We start from the raw sequence: 13,659 nt of genomic DNA, 5'->3' as shown, positions 1-13,659 counted from the left end.
TCCATGTAAACAACCTCAAAGAAAGGTGAAAAAAATGCCTACAATGGGCATATCTGCCCCTGACTCCTGGGAGCCACAAGTGAGGCAGCAGCTCCAGCAAACCCTCCTGAGATGCCTGCACGGAGCTGAGCACCATCCTCCAACGCTGCCTCCCTACAGACACCCAAACCTCCACCGAGGAACCATGCTTGACCCACCACTTCCCCCCACCTCCTCAGCAATCCTCCCCCCCGTATCCTCCTTTGCAAAAGCAACTTCTTTTGCCAAGAGCCTGATATGATCAGGGAGATAACCCATCATATGATAAAAAATCTAAATCCCCGTGGCACATCAGGTGGTGGGAAATGCTCCCACTTTGGTCACAAGGCTCAACCGCGTGGCCACGGGTGGGCAGAGCCGGAGGTGTGCGGCTTCTCACTGCCCACAGCACTGGGTGTGCGGCTTTCTCCGGTTAAAAACAGAAATATTAAATACCGTCAATCCACGTAGCACAGGCACCCACGGGTGGACAGAGCTGAAGTTGTCGGCTGAGCTGCTCTGGCATCACTTCTTCCCTCACACCGTGTTAGGACTTTATTTTGTAACAAATGTGTACGATTTAAACGCTCAGTCATGTTCCTGACCTTTCTTCACCACCGAGTGTGGCTGCACTGATGACTCCAGGTAGCTTAGAACAACAAAGGCAAAAAGTCACTTTTTCAAGCAGCAACTGTTTATTACTGAGAAAAACATTAGGACTTTATTTTTTTTTCTCTCTTACATATACTTGATTTGAATAAAAATAATTTAAAAATTTTTAATTTCTTTTAATATTACATTAAAATAACTCGAAACAAGGACTGTGCATTGAGGAAGCAAGAAAACAGACAAAATTGTTGTTTAGCTGCTGAGATGTAGTTCTTGGATTTTTTAACTCAAATAGCAAAACAATCACAATTGTCATTGCAGTGAAGAAAATGTATCCATCTATAAAATATCTTGAAGTTTGAGAATGGTATGAATACTTTCTAGTGTAACTATATAATATAGTGTGAGTTCTACCATATTATCTAAAATATATAACTTCTCAGACTTTACAAGGTCAAATATTTTAGACCATATTCCAGTGGAAAAACACTACAAACCTTTAACAATCCTTTTAAAGTTCCTGTTGATTCATATTTTATTTCCTTTTGAGGAATTTTAATACGATATTTCAAGCAATGAAATATTGCATACGAACTCGCTTGCAGGACTTTGTTCACACAAACTGGGCCAACTACTGTTTTAAAGGGTGAAACACCTTCAGTACCAGTGACAAAGCATCACTGGTAGAGCAGCTGATGCAGAAGAAGATTTTGTGCACAGACTGGTACAATTTTCACGACATTTCTGTAAATGTGATAATAATTCCTGCGTATTCGGTAGTAAGAAACTAAAGTAATGAGATTTAAAATATACTTAAGGCTGGGGTAGGATTACAGTGTTACAAGACAAAGATTCTATTCATTAATCCAATTCATGTCGTTTGACAAAGACTTCCCACAGAACATGGATTGCTTCTTTTTTTTCTATCTAAAATACATGCAACTCACTGCAATCTCCATTCCCTGGCTTGCTCCTTGTCTCTTTTCAGTTGAATGTGAATATAGTTCATCTTTTCATTAAATTCCAGAGTAACGAACACCACTCAGCATCACCTGAACGGATTCTAATTAAAAAAAAGCCCCAAAAAGCAAAAAAAAAGAGCAATTAACATGCCAAGTTTTCGCTTTAGGACACAAAGTACTATCTGTAGAAATACACAGAGTAAAAATGAGATGGGTAGTTATTTGCATTGAGTTCCATATTAAATTTAATGTAACTGTCCCAGCCACGGCTGCCTGATGGACTGACAGAAATCCACTGCTCACCAAGGGAAAAACACTATTAATAAGATCGTTAAAAAGCTGTAGCGGTCTGACCTCAGGGGTCAGTTCTCTCTTAAAGAAACACCTGAAACCCCGGCCGGCTTGACAAACCACCCGATGCCATCTAAAGCGACAGCGTCAAGCCCTTTAAAAATAAACATTTCATCTCGGTGTATTCTGGGGAGATTTTCGTTTGGTTTTGTTTTGTTCTGGGCTTTTTTTATTCTTGTAAGCGTTTCCAGCGCCGTGTCCGAGGCTGGAACGTCTCATTCCTTCCTCCGCCGGCTCTGTCGTTTTCCCACTTGGCAGGCGCTGCCCGCCGCTCCTCGCCGGCACCGCGCTGCCTTGTTTGCCTCGTCTGTGGGATTTACAGCCCTGGAATGCGATTTCTGAATTAATACGCATTTGCTTTTCCTAAGCAATGCCTTGTTTTGCAACCGCAGCTGCGTAAAAACAGCGTCATTTTAAATAACGAGTGGGCGGTGGCTCTTTTGAGATAAGTCGGTGATGCAGTTTAGAAAGCCAGGGAGGCACTTTCACCCGAGTGCAATAGTTTTAAGGACAGGTAAAAATTTTGGACCTTAACTATGCCATTTGTCTTCCTTTTTAAGTTAATTACTTTTAGTTTTACCAAGAAATATTCTATTGGTATGAACTACAGAATTTTTGAAATTATTGTGCATATTTATGTTTCACTCCTCTTCTCTAAATATATTACTCACTTGTTTAATTAATTCAGGAATCTACCATACTGTCAACCAACTACAGTAATCCAGAGATATTTTCTGCATACAGAAGGGGCTTAATCACTAAGCCACATCTTCCTGCAAAGCTTCAGTATCCGAGATTGGTAAAAAGCATTTCTCATTGAAGTAATACTGAAGTGAAGCCAAGCCCTCCTCCATATATACGACTGTTAAGTTAATTTTTCAGGACAAAATGCTGATCACATTCAATGACAAGATATATTGTTGGTTTCAAGACAGCTCCAGCGGTAGTTCTGGTGGCACAACAGTGTATCTTGGGTCCAGCTTGGGTGTGAAATCCTTGAAGTTTTTAGATGCTTCAGTACCAAATACATCTAAAGCTTTCCTGTTCATGAGAGCAAACCTGAAAAAGTAGAGACATGAGAGAGCAAACAGATTATTCATTTACTTTAAAAAAAAAAACCATTTTATTTAGAAAATATTTAATTATAAAGTTATTAAAATGATTTCACTACATGAAGGACTACCTGAATACAGGTTTTTTGCCTGCACTGTTTAGAGATTACAAGTTTTTCATCTCAGGCAATAAACATGTAAAAAACAATACATTTGACAAATCTGATTAATAGTGCTTTGTGTAGATACACTTCATATAACAGAACTTGTGGAATAGGGAAAGGAGAGAGTGCCCTTCTACTTTTGACTTCACAAAAGAAGTCAAAACAAAACACGCTTCTTTCTCATTCCAGCAGAGCAAACTCTGGCTGTGCCCGTCCAAGTGGGGATAACAGTTTTATGGGTGTTACAATCTACTTTCATCTCTTTAGTCTTTAAAATGGTTGAGTGAAAGACTTCTGAAACATCAAAAGAATTTGCCTCTACAGAGGTAGTGTCAAAATTACCACTACAGAGATTTGCTTCAGATAAAAAAAAGAGAACAGAATTTCCTTTCCCTTGTCTCTTTCAATTAAAGGAATCTTAGGATTAGAACAAGAGGGGAAAATGCACCCCAAATCGGACATCTGACATAACCCCCTGTGTCACAGACCATGGAATGGCTTGGGTTGGAAGGGCCCTACAAAGCTCATCCAGTGCCACCCCTGCCATGAGCAGGGACATCTTCACCCAGATCAGGTTGCTCAGAGCCCCGTCCAGCCTGGCCTGGGATGTCTCCAGGGATGGTTCATCCACCACCTCTCTGGGCAACCTGGGACAGGGTCTCACCACCCTCAGTGTAAAAAATTTCTTCCTCATGTCTGGCCTGAATCTCCCCTCCTTTAGTTTAAAACCATCACCCCTTGTCCTGTCACAACAGGCCCTGCTACAAAGTCTGTCCCCATCTTTCTTACAGGCCCCTTTTAAGAGTTGAAAGGCCGCAATAAGGTCTCCCTGGAACCTTCTCATGTTTGTACAGCACAGAGGTTGCTTGCAGAACATCTCCAGGCATCCCAAGGAAAGTGTCCCACTTCATCTAACAACACGTTCAGTCACCCCATGTCCTGCTATGAGTGCACTGAGACATGGGGAGTGCAGTTCAACGTGCGCCAGGGACTGGACTCTGATTTCACTTGTGTTTTACAGTCTGGAGAGCTCACTGTCACCACAAACATTCCCTTTATAATCCCATTCATAAACTGATCTACATCACAATATGGATGCCTTGTTTCTGCCATGTCAGTATAATAGTGTACACTTCATTAAACTGTATATTTATAAATCATTTACAGGAAAATCTATTTTAAAAGGTAAGCATTTTAGATCCCCACAGCAAATTAGAGAAAAAAATATCCAGTAAGGTATTACTGTTGAAGATGTCCCTGCTCATAGCAGGGGGGTTGGACTAGATGACCTTCGAAAGTCCCTTTCAATCCAAACTATTCTGTGATTCTATGATACTGTGTAAATTTATGATTATAATCAGAGAATATTTTTCATTAGTTTTCCAAGCAAAAAAATTCCTTTTCCCAACTGAAACAGAAAAAACTGTTGAATATTTTAAGTATTCTTAGGAAAAGCTCTGACATTTCTAGTAGTGCTTTTAAATACCTACAAATACCACGTTGTCAATCACTGTAAATACCAAGTGATTTCTTCAACCTGTACAGTTGTTTACCAGATTCTTCATATTCCACTGAAACCCAAATGCATTCCACCCTCCAAGTGAACTAAAGATGGAAAAGCCTTCAAGTAAAACACTGACTTAATAAATAGTCTTAACTAGATTTAAGTCTTTGCTCCTGTCTTCAGACTACACCCAGCAGTGTTGCTTCAGCAGCAAAGAACTTCAAGTGGATGGGAAATTATTTGAAAAGCAAAGTAAATACCTGGGAAATTAGTCAACACATACTCCAATGTCTCTGCTCTTGACAGTGAATGACACAGAAAGATGAATGTGATCAATGACGTGTTGAGACAAGCCGCAACAGACCCCGATTACATACCTGCCCTTTGTTAGTCGTAAAAGAAATTTCCAGTATGAAGGTCTCAAGCTCTGAACTTCCATGACAGCCTGAAAGGAGAGAATTCTGTCAGAGGTGGCTGACAGCGCCCAGCAAAAGCTTCAGCAGCTACACCGTGTTGCCAAGGCAGTGAAAAGATAGTTACGGAAATATATATAATTTTTAATTTTTAAAAATATCCTCTTATGGTTCACGGACCAAAACCGGCTGTGATCGCCGGTCAGCGTCCAGCACTGTCAGCAGACAAACCACTCGCAGCTGAATTCGATGCTCTATATGATGCCCACCAGCACAGGCTGATATTCCCAAAAGACTTTCTTTTAAAAGTGGTGGTAATTGGCTTAGATCTCATTGCAGACAAAGCAACGATAATCCTTATTATTCCTGTGTACACGGTTTTGCACTTGTGGATGCCAAATTTATCTGCTACTTTATCCCCCGCTCACTCTGCATTTTGTGATCTACCATTTCTTGTAACCATCTTTATATTTCATGTTACATAGCTTAAATGATGTTATATACAAAAATCTTTGTCTTCTTTCTATTCCATTACCTTTCCAGGTCACTTATGAGTATAGTGAGTAACAAACATTTGAGTATAGATCCCTTTGATAATTTCTCCCTCCTCCTACTAAACCTAGGAATTTATTTCCAGTCTTGGGCTCCTTTTCCAACTATTTATTAAGTAATGAAAAAATCCTTTCCTCTTTTCTCATAGGAACTTTATTTCTGTTAGCCTCATGTGACGGTTCTTGGCAACAATATTTTGGAGATGTCCATGCTGCAGACCTGTAGCCATTATCCCAAATACTGAAATATCCGTTCATTTTGATAGTAGAAAGAGATATTCCCAAACACAGGGGAGCAATGAGGAGTGGAACTCTTCTGACTGCTTTAGGATAATTTTATATCCTGTTTATTGAGGGGTATAAAAATATATTTTGCTATGCAAAAATTAAAAAAGATTCAGGGACATTTCAGCAGATCTAGAAAGGGGGAGATGCGCTGGAGTAACGTAGAGTTATGTGGGTACCACTGAAAAGGAGCTTTTATAGCTGATGCAGCTGATAAAGGAGCTGGTGTTGAAAGTATCTAATTCATTTGGAAAGGGCAAAAGATGAAAACTACAGCTTGTTTCAAACATAAAACTTCATATTTCCTTCCTACTTTTGGCAGATTTTTCCAAACAGGCAATTGAATTCAAGTTTGCTGAAAGCGAAAAATTCCAGTTGATTAAAAATAAACCAAAAAACCCAAACATGAAATAGTATCATATGTATTGTTTGTCTTCTTGAAAAATGGTCCTTCCATACGCAACATTTATGTTCATCCTTTGGGTCAGTGCATTTTAAGATCCTTTCCAAACAATTCAGCGCTCTGTATAATGTGTTCATCTCCAAGGATATGAGAAATGTGAGTCCTGGAAATGATCTTCCCACTGTGCCAGTGAAAAGCGGGATGCAGGAGCCCTGACTTACAGAGTCTTGCTGGGATCACTATATCACACCCTCTTCATCCTATCACTGTATCCCTGTGCTCCTCATTTCATTCACCATTTGACTTACACTAGAACTTCATGTTCTGTTAGAAGACAAGATACTTACTGCCTGAAAGCATATCGATGTAGAGATGGCATAGATGATGCTGTCTGCGTGAGGAAAATAGGGAACCTTCCCTGCTTCAATGCCTTTGAAGTATATAGTCTACGAAAATAAACAAAAAATGCTGAATGGAACAAAATAAACACAGGAGCTTCTTGCTTTTAAGTTATTTTACCTTTTCAAAGTAACATGTCAACATTACTAAACTATGCTTATATATTTTTGTATATGTCCACAAATGTGACATTGATTGAGCTAGCTTATAAAAGTTATTTAAGATCAACAAAGTAAGAAGCTATAAATGCATAGAACAGGACCCAGCAACAGCTTGGGTGTTAAAAGGGGAGTATAGATCTTTAAGATTAAGGGACAATTTGCTATATTAAATTCTTCATTTTAAAAAAGCAAAAGAACAATGCAATAACTATTCCAGCAAAGTGAATATTCACTGTTCTTAAACAGCTTGAAATCACATACTTGTCTTTCTGAGAAAACATGTTAAGTTTATTTTCCTGAGCACAGCTTGACCTTCCAAAGCAGCACACGCCTCTTTGGTCAGTTACCCTTGGCTTGCGCAAGATGATAAAAGTAGTTAAAAAAAAGAAAGAAAGAAAGAACACATAGCACTTTTCTTATTTCACTGTAGCCACAATGTCTTCAAGCCCAGAGAAAACCATCAGCAATACAAGATAATATTGTGTTTTTACAACTGGTGTTCTAACTCAGGATTACGTGAACCACCTTCAGACCTTGATCTAGGATTACAAGGAGCAAGAATAAACAGTGTATCTACCCTTTTTATGTTGAATTTGCTGCCTAAAAAAAAAGTTACTTTTTATATTGTTTGAAATGAATTCTGCTGCGGTAACCGAGGTGGGTAAATATCACCAGGGAGCGGGGCCCTGAAGGTCTGCAGGAGAATCTTTGTGATTTGGGGATGAAGATAAGAAGGAAATGCTCTCAACTTATTCCAGTGGTGCGGTCGGGGAAATAACCATGACTAAGTCCTGATTTTATGGAAAAATCACATTAAGAAATCAAAGGCTCGTTAGCAAAGTATAATTAACACACCCAAACTCTACACACTTTCTTTTTTTTTTTTCCTGGGCTCCTAATTTGAACAAGTTCACAGAAACAATTCAAGCCTGAAAAACAGCAATTAGCACAAAGTTCGTTGCAAAGCTGGGAATTCAATCAGTTGAAGGATACTGACAAACAACTCCAGCTATAGACTAAAACCCAAGCTATTTTGAGTTATCTTAGACTGTTAAATGCCAAAATTAGGGAACAATGGCAGGAAGTTAAGCTGTAGCTTTTGGCAATAAATCTGCAATTAAGGACTAGCTCTGATTTATGTTTCTGGCAGAACAGAAATTCTTGGAACTTTCAGATTTAAAAAATCTGCAAAAGCTACGAAGTAAAGGGAGAGTAAAAAAAACCATGGAGAATATACATGGAGAGCAGTGGCTAAAGGACTTTTAAAATTAGTCACAGAAAAGAAAATAAGAAAGAAATGAGACCACAGAACGGCACTGCCTCTTGGCACACACCTACTGACACACAGCACCCCCACACAACTGTGTATTACACTGGAATCCTCTGACAAAGCCTCTGAGGTTCATTTTCTTTTTCTGCCTTGATAAAATAGATGAAATAAAGAACTCTGTTATGAAGGTAACATCTTACCTCTACTAATTTGGACACCAGATACATAGAGATAGTAGTACTTTTGTAAAACATCATAGAAATTCCTGCTAGACACCCTGTAACAGTCAGAAAACAAAAGTATTGTTAAGGTTGTGATTTATTGTTGCTCTTGCAGTTTGTCAGTTCAACAGACGCTGCACAAGATTATGCGTTCTGCTGCTACAAGAAAGCTCAGTGATGTTCCTGTGCTGCCCATGAAAATATGGCTTATGTCACTTAAACAATAAGAGAATTTTGAAACCCTGGCAGCAATCTCTTGTTCAGTGCTCAGGAGCACAGTATCAAACTTCCTCTCTCATCCCATGAAGAAGTGAGACCTGCGAGGTTCCAGCACGTGACAGATGCACATACAGCAGGGAAGGGGCTGCGACACTACACCAATTTAATGTCGAAGAGTACTTCTTCAGAGCCAGTGCAGCCCTTCACGCTTTCAAATGTGTCTTCTGTCACGTACGGGAGAATCAATATCTCAACCTCACGGCTCTGCAGCTGGAAAACAGTAGGATGTTTACATTTGTACATACAACCAAGCTGACTGTAAAAAAACCATACCATTTGATTGAATTTGCCTTACAACTTTTAATTGCAACTCTTTATCAGAAACGCTGCTCTCACTTTGATGCAACTTTAATGCACACAGCCATGTTTCCATCCCACAAGTCTGAAAAGGGAACGAGAGGACAGACACCCAACCACGTGCACAAAAACACTCGCAGAGTCCCCGTGGAGGCAACAAAGGCTTCTTCTCATGGACTCACCAGCTACGAGTGCGTGAAGCTCATCGTCAAGGTTTCGCACCCAACGCAGGAAGCAGCTGGTACCCTGAGGGTGAACAGAGCAGGATTAGCACCAGTTGCTTCTCTTTCGGGATGCACAGACTGGAGATGCTCCTCTGTGAGATGGTGATACAGCGCACAGTATGAACTAAGAGTGTGGTGTGATAAAACCTACAAATCACAGTGTCTGAAACATTTTTGTGTTTTAATTAAAACAGTTAATTGTTACTGTTTTTATCAAAATCAGAGAGCGAACCAACCCAATTTGATTACTAATCTAATTCCAAAGCTAATCTTGAATTCACATAATCTTCATTTGCTGTAGCTGTCTAGACTCTTTCCCATGATAAAGTCTGTTTTCACACCAAACGCCTTAAGATTCTTCCATACTTCTAATAAATTCTGGAATCTGGAAAACACATTAATCTACGAAGTTAGAACTGCATGTGATTAAAAGATGCAGTCAAGAGCATAATAACATGTTTGTTGACAAATAAAACAATACACACCTGTTCAGGTCAGAACAAATGTAGGCAATTGTGGCTTAAAACACATTTCATTTGGATGGCCACTGGTTTCAAATATGTTTCATTGGTTACCAAATAATCCAGACTGTTGCACATCAGCCACATCCTCTGCATTCATTGTTCGTTTAACTATTTTGGAAATCCATACCTTGTCTCCAAATTTTATCCCTGGGAAATTTGTTTGATTCTAACTGGGTCACAATCTGCTCAGTAAGGCCCAATCTAGTGCTGATGGCACCTAGACGACATCATATAACTCAGCACAGCAGCCCACTGATGTCTACTTTGAGATATGTGCATCAGGCTCTTAATCTATCTAATGTCAGCTTTTCATGGCATCAAAGAATGATTTATGTTGGAAGAGACCTCTGGAGATGACCTGGTCCAGCCTGAAGCTGGTCTGATTAGAGCAGGTAGCTCAGGAACTCCTCCAGTTGAGTTCTGGGCATCTTCAAGGATGGAGACTACGCAGCCTCAGTGGGCAACCTGTTCCAATATTTGGCCACCCTCACATGGAAACATATTTCCTTGTATCTCTTCGCAATCTCCTGTATTTCAGCTTGTATCCATTGCCTTTCATCCCACCACTGCACATCTCCAAGAGGTGGACGTAGCAATAAAATCTCCCTGAGCCTTTTTTTTCGGCTTAAAACCCAGTTCTCCCAGCTTCTCCTCACACATATGATCCAGTCCTCAAATCATCTTGGTGGCCCTCAGGTGAACCCACTCTTTTAAAAGACATTAAAAGAAGAAATGAAGCAATATCTGTGTCCAAAAATGGACACAGCATCACAGATGTGGTCTCAATAGCTATTTTACAGCCTGCATTTTCAATAAATCCCTTGCAAAGCCATTGATACATCGCAATTATGACAGTCAGCTTTACCGCTCAAACTTGTAAACTGATTTAAAAATGAAAACCAGGCCACAACTGCTAATATATTTTCTGCATAACGTTGTTTGCTGACACTAATTAACAGTAAAGTGAACAAAAACCATTAATGGTACAGCTACTACAATCCTCCAATGGCATTTTGGGCTGCTTTTAGGGACAAGATGGTATTTTTTTAAAACGTAGCCACAATGCAATTCATTTAGGTTCAAAAAGCATTTCATTTTTTCGGCTATGGTCCAGTCTTTGTCGCCCTACATGCCTATTCCAAACTGGAAGAAAAATATAATGCAACCCAAATCCATGTAATGGATTGCAAAAAAGTTATGGAATGCAAACAAGAAGAAAAAGTACATGCTTAATAAACAATAAACAAAGGCCAGAGTGTGTTACCCTTGCAAAATTAGTATCTTTAGAACTAAATTACACTTTAAAATACGAGCTCTTAAAAGACATCAAAATAATTTCAGCTTTTACAATTTAAATATTTCTTTTTCTCTAAAGGTTCTTTGCTTAAAGTTTGAGCAAAAATTTAAAGTTCAAATAAACCCTTAACAGCCCATTTCCACTTTGCCATCAAACATTTTAAACCCTGCAACCTTACAAATTCTTGTGTCTCAATCTGACTTCAAGTCAAGTTAAACGCTGTTTTGCTGACAAATAACATTTGTTTTTTTAATTTTCAGTAAGTAATATTTGTCCTGAACAATACGGAGTTATCTTAACTTTGCAGAGCAAGTAAAGTAGCAGTTGAAAAATGATGTGTGATTAAGAACATAAAAGTGCAAAAGCCACTTCGGCACCGCGCTATGCACCACGTTCTCCCTTAGGGAGCGTGCTTGGTCACGTTCTCTTTTGGCATAAATAAACATAATTCTATTAACTCCAACAATACTGTATGAACGCGTATCAGTTCACAATCTGTCATCTTATAACAGCGCAGAAGGGCAGATTTCCAAGTGTTAAGTGCAACGTCTCCTCAGCTGCACATGATATATGTTCTGCAATCTCCTGCTATTTAGTGTCAAGTAAGAATTCCAGATATTTGAGCCAAAAAATGTGCAAATGGGTTTTTTCTGGCAACACTGCTGCTACTGCAGTCACTGCTTGTGTCTGCACTAAGATGTTTCTGAGTAACAGCAAGTCCCTTTGAAATCTGAATTCACCTTCTCTGAAATACTCGCTATGTCCTGATCTTGATGCCATAGCGCAAAATCCATCTTGTTTATTCAGAAATTATCGAAAAAACACACAGAATGGAAAACTAGTTTTCTATTTACAATCTGATTGCTTCAATACTACAGAATTTGTCAGTGACGTGCTGTAGCAAATGGTATCAGTGATATTAAGCGGCTAGACTTTTTAGCTCTTTGTGATATTCTGAAAAGTGAAATAAAAAATGTGGCATTCATCAGTTCTGTATGTTACAAGCTTACTTTGTATATACTGACAAAAGATCCCAGAAAAGCTCCAAGCTGGAAATTTTCCTTGTTGTAGAAGAGGGAAAGTAGCCGGGATGGTTCTGTAGAGAGATGCCGGAAGGTGGATGGAATCCGAAGGCAACATTGGATCAGGTAACCGATGCTAAACATCCTAACGAAGCCCTGGAGAAAATGGTAAGAAACCACAAAATCAGAAAAAGGAAAAGCATCTGCAGAAGGACTCATTTTTGACACCAAGCAGTTGAAAATCCACTCTGCAGATCCTGTGTAAAATGCACCCTCATCTTCAAACTCAAGACCAAGGGGTTTTTTTCCCCCTATTCCCCTGTGAAATAGCAAAAGCAATAAAATCATAGACAAACGACTCTCCCTTAATATCTATGAATATCTGAAAGGCCTCAATGGGCAAACGTCATTCCTCTTCTGCTCCAAAACTCTGTCCTTTGAAATAATCACGATGACTTCATTTCCACGTTACTGACCAGCTTTTAACCACAAATGGGTGTACAGAGGAAAGTAATGGGGTGGGAAAAGAAAAAAAAGAAGAGCATTTCTACACTCAAATGTTTGGAGAAAGCACTAAAGGAGGAAAAAGTCCACAAAAATAAATTCCACAAAGTGTGAGAATCGACCCTGATGGTTTGGCACGTGCTCATGGACTTTCCCTCAACCAAACCGGGGGCCGCGTGACGCCTGCACAGAGGGAAAGGGCAAAACTGGAAGGGAGATTATGAGCAGAGCTACTCAGAAAGGATTTTTTCTTACTGCTCTACCTTGGATACAGAGCTGCTTTTTTACATCATGTCACAAAACCGCACTGACATTTTCTTTCCAAATTCTTCTCCCCAGTTCCTTATAACTTCCCCCACAGCTTCCTCTCATTATCCTTACCCTATGGCTGAACTTCTCAAACCATTCTGAATCAAACCTATCCATTTTTAGGGTTGGAAGATGCCTTATCTTAAACTATCTGTGCACTCGCTGTTGGCAAACAAGGCAGGCACGGTTTTCAGAAGATGCTCAAGGACACCGAGACAATTGCAGTCACAGGAATAACTGGCAGAGGGTTTGACTGAGCAACGTTCCCAACTCAGAAATGCAAAACATTGTTACCTCCTACAGAACTTTATAACGCATCATAAAGCTCGTAAAATTTTATTGTGGTTAAACATCCAGTAATAAATTTTCCTGAAGCAATTACTCTCCCTGCTGCTCAAGAAGTGGTTTAGGAGAATCAAGTGGAAGAAAATATATTGTGTCATCCAGTGATCCAGTAGCTATGAATAAATAATGTACTGCTGGTCTTAAAGGTATGTACTGAACAGCTAACGACCCGGTGTTATCTGATCATGTAATGAAAATGTATGTGAAGTAGGCAGAGATACAAATGTGCTGTGAATTTTGTGTAGCTAAAATGTCGAAATTGAGCATATATTGACATCTAAATGAAAAGGTACCCTAATGTTAAATACATAGCCCTTGTCTTCCCAGAAAATTAGATTACGATACCAGGTATCATTATATAAAAAGAAAGTCCTAAGAGCAGCAGTTACGAACAAAGCCCACACCAAGAGAACAGCCAACATTATGGGATGTTTGACATTTTCAGGTGGCTGTAGGAAAGGTTACTCTGAAGGGGTGAGGAACGTGGCGCTAGGA

General features: G+C 39.5%; 1 protein-coding gene across 2 annotated transcripts in view; it reads right to left on the bottom strand.

Moving 5' to 3' along the window:
• Nucleotides 1-694: 694 nt before the first annotated feature.
• Nucleotides 695-13,659, bottom strand: part of TMEM135 (transmembrane protein 135) — a 184,666-nt gene continuing 171,701 nt past the window's right edge. For both annotated transcript variants that reach the window (XM_065034603.1, XM_065034529.1), the window contains 6 exons: nucleotides 11,995-12,162; nucleotides 9,122-9,185; nucleotides 8,343-8,419; nucleotides 6,660-6,758; nucleotides 5,038-5,105; nucleotides 695-2,999 (listed from right to left, as the gene is read on the bottom strand). In XM_065034603.1, the coding sequence (XP_064890675.1) occupies nucleotides 2,867-2,999; nucleotides 5,038-5,105; nucleotides 6,660-6,758; nucleotides 8,343-8,419; nucleotides 9,122-9,185; nucleotides 11,995-12,162 (609 nt within the window). In that variant the 3' untranslated portion in view covers nucleotides 695-2,866. The remainder of the gene's footprint in view (nucleotides 3,000-5,037; nucleotides 5,106-6,659; nucleotides 6,759-8,342; nucleotides 8,420-9,121; nucleotides 9,186-11,994; nucleotides 12,163-13,659) is intronic.

The sequence above is a fragment of the Columba livia genome, chromosome 1 (genome assembly GCF_036013475.1).
Source record: "Columba livia isolate bColLiv1 breed racing homer chromosome 1, bColLiv1.pat.W.v2, whole genome shotgun sequence".
Taxonomy (NCBI): Eukaryota; Metazoa; Chordata; class Aves; order Columbiformes; family Columbidae; genus Columba; species Columba livia.
This window is presented reverse-complemented; position numbering and strand designations above follow the sequence as displayed.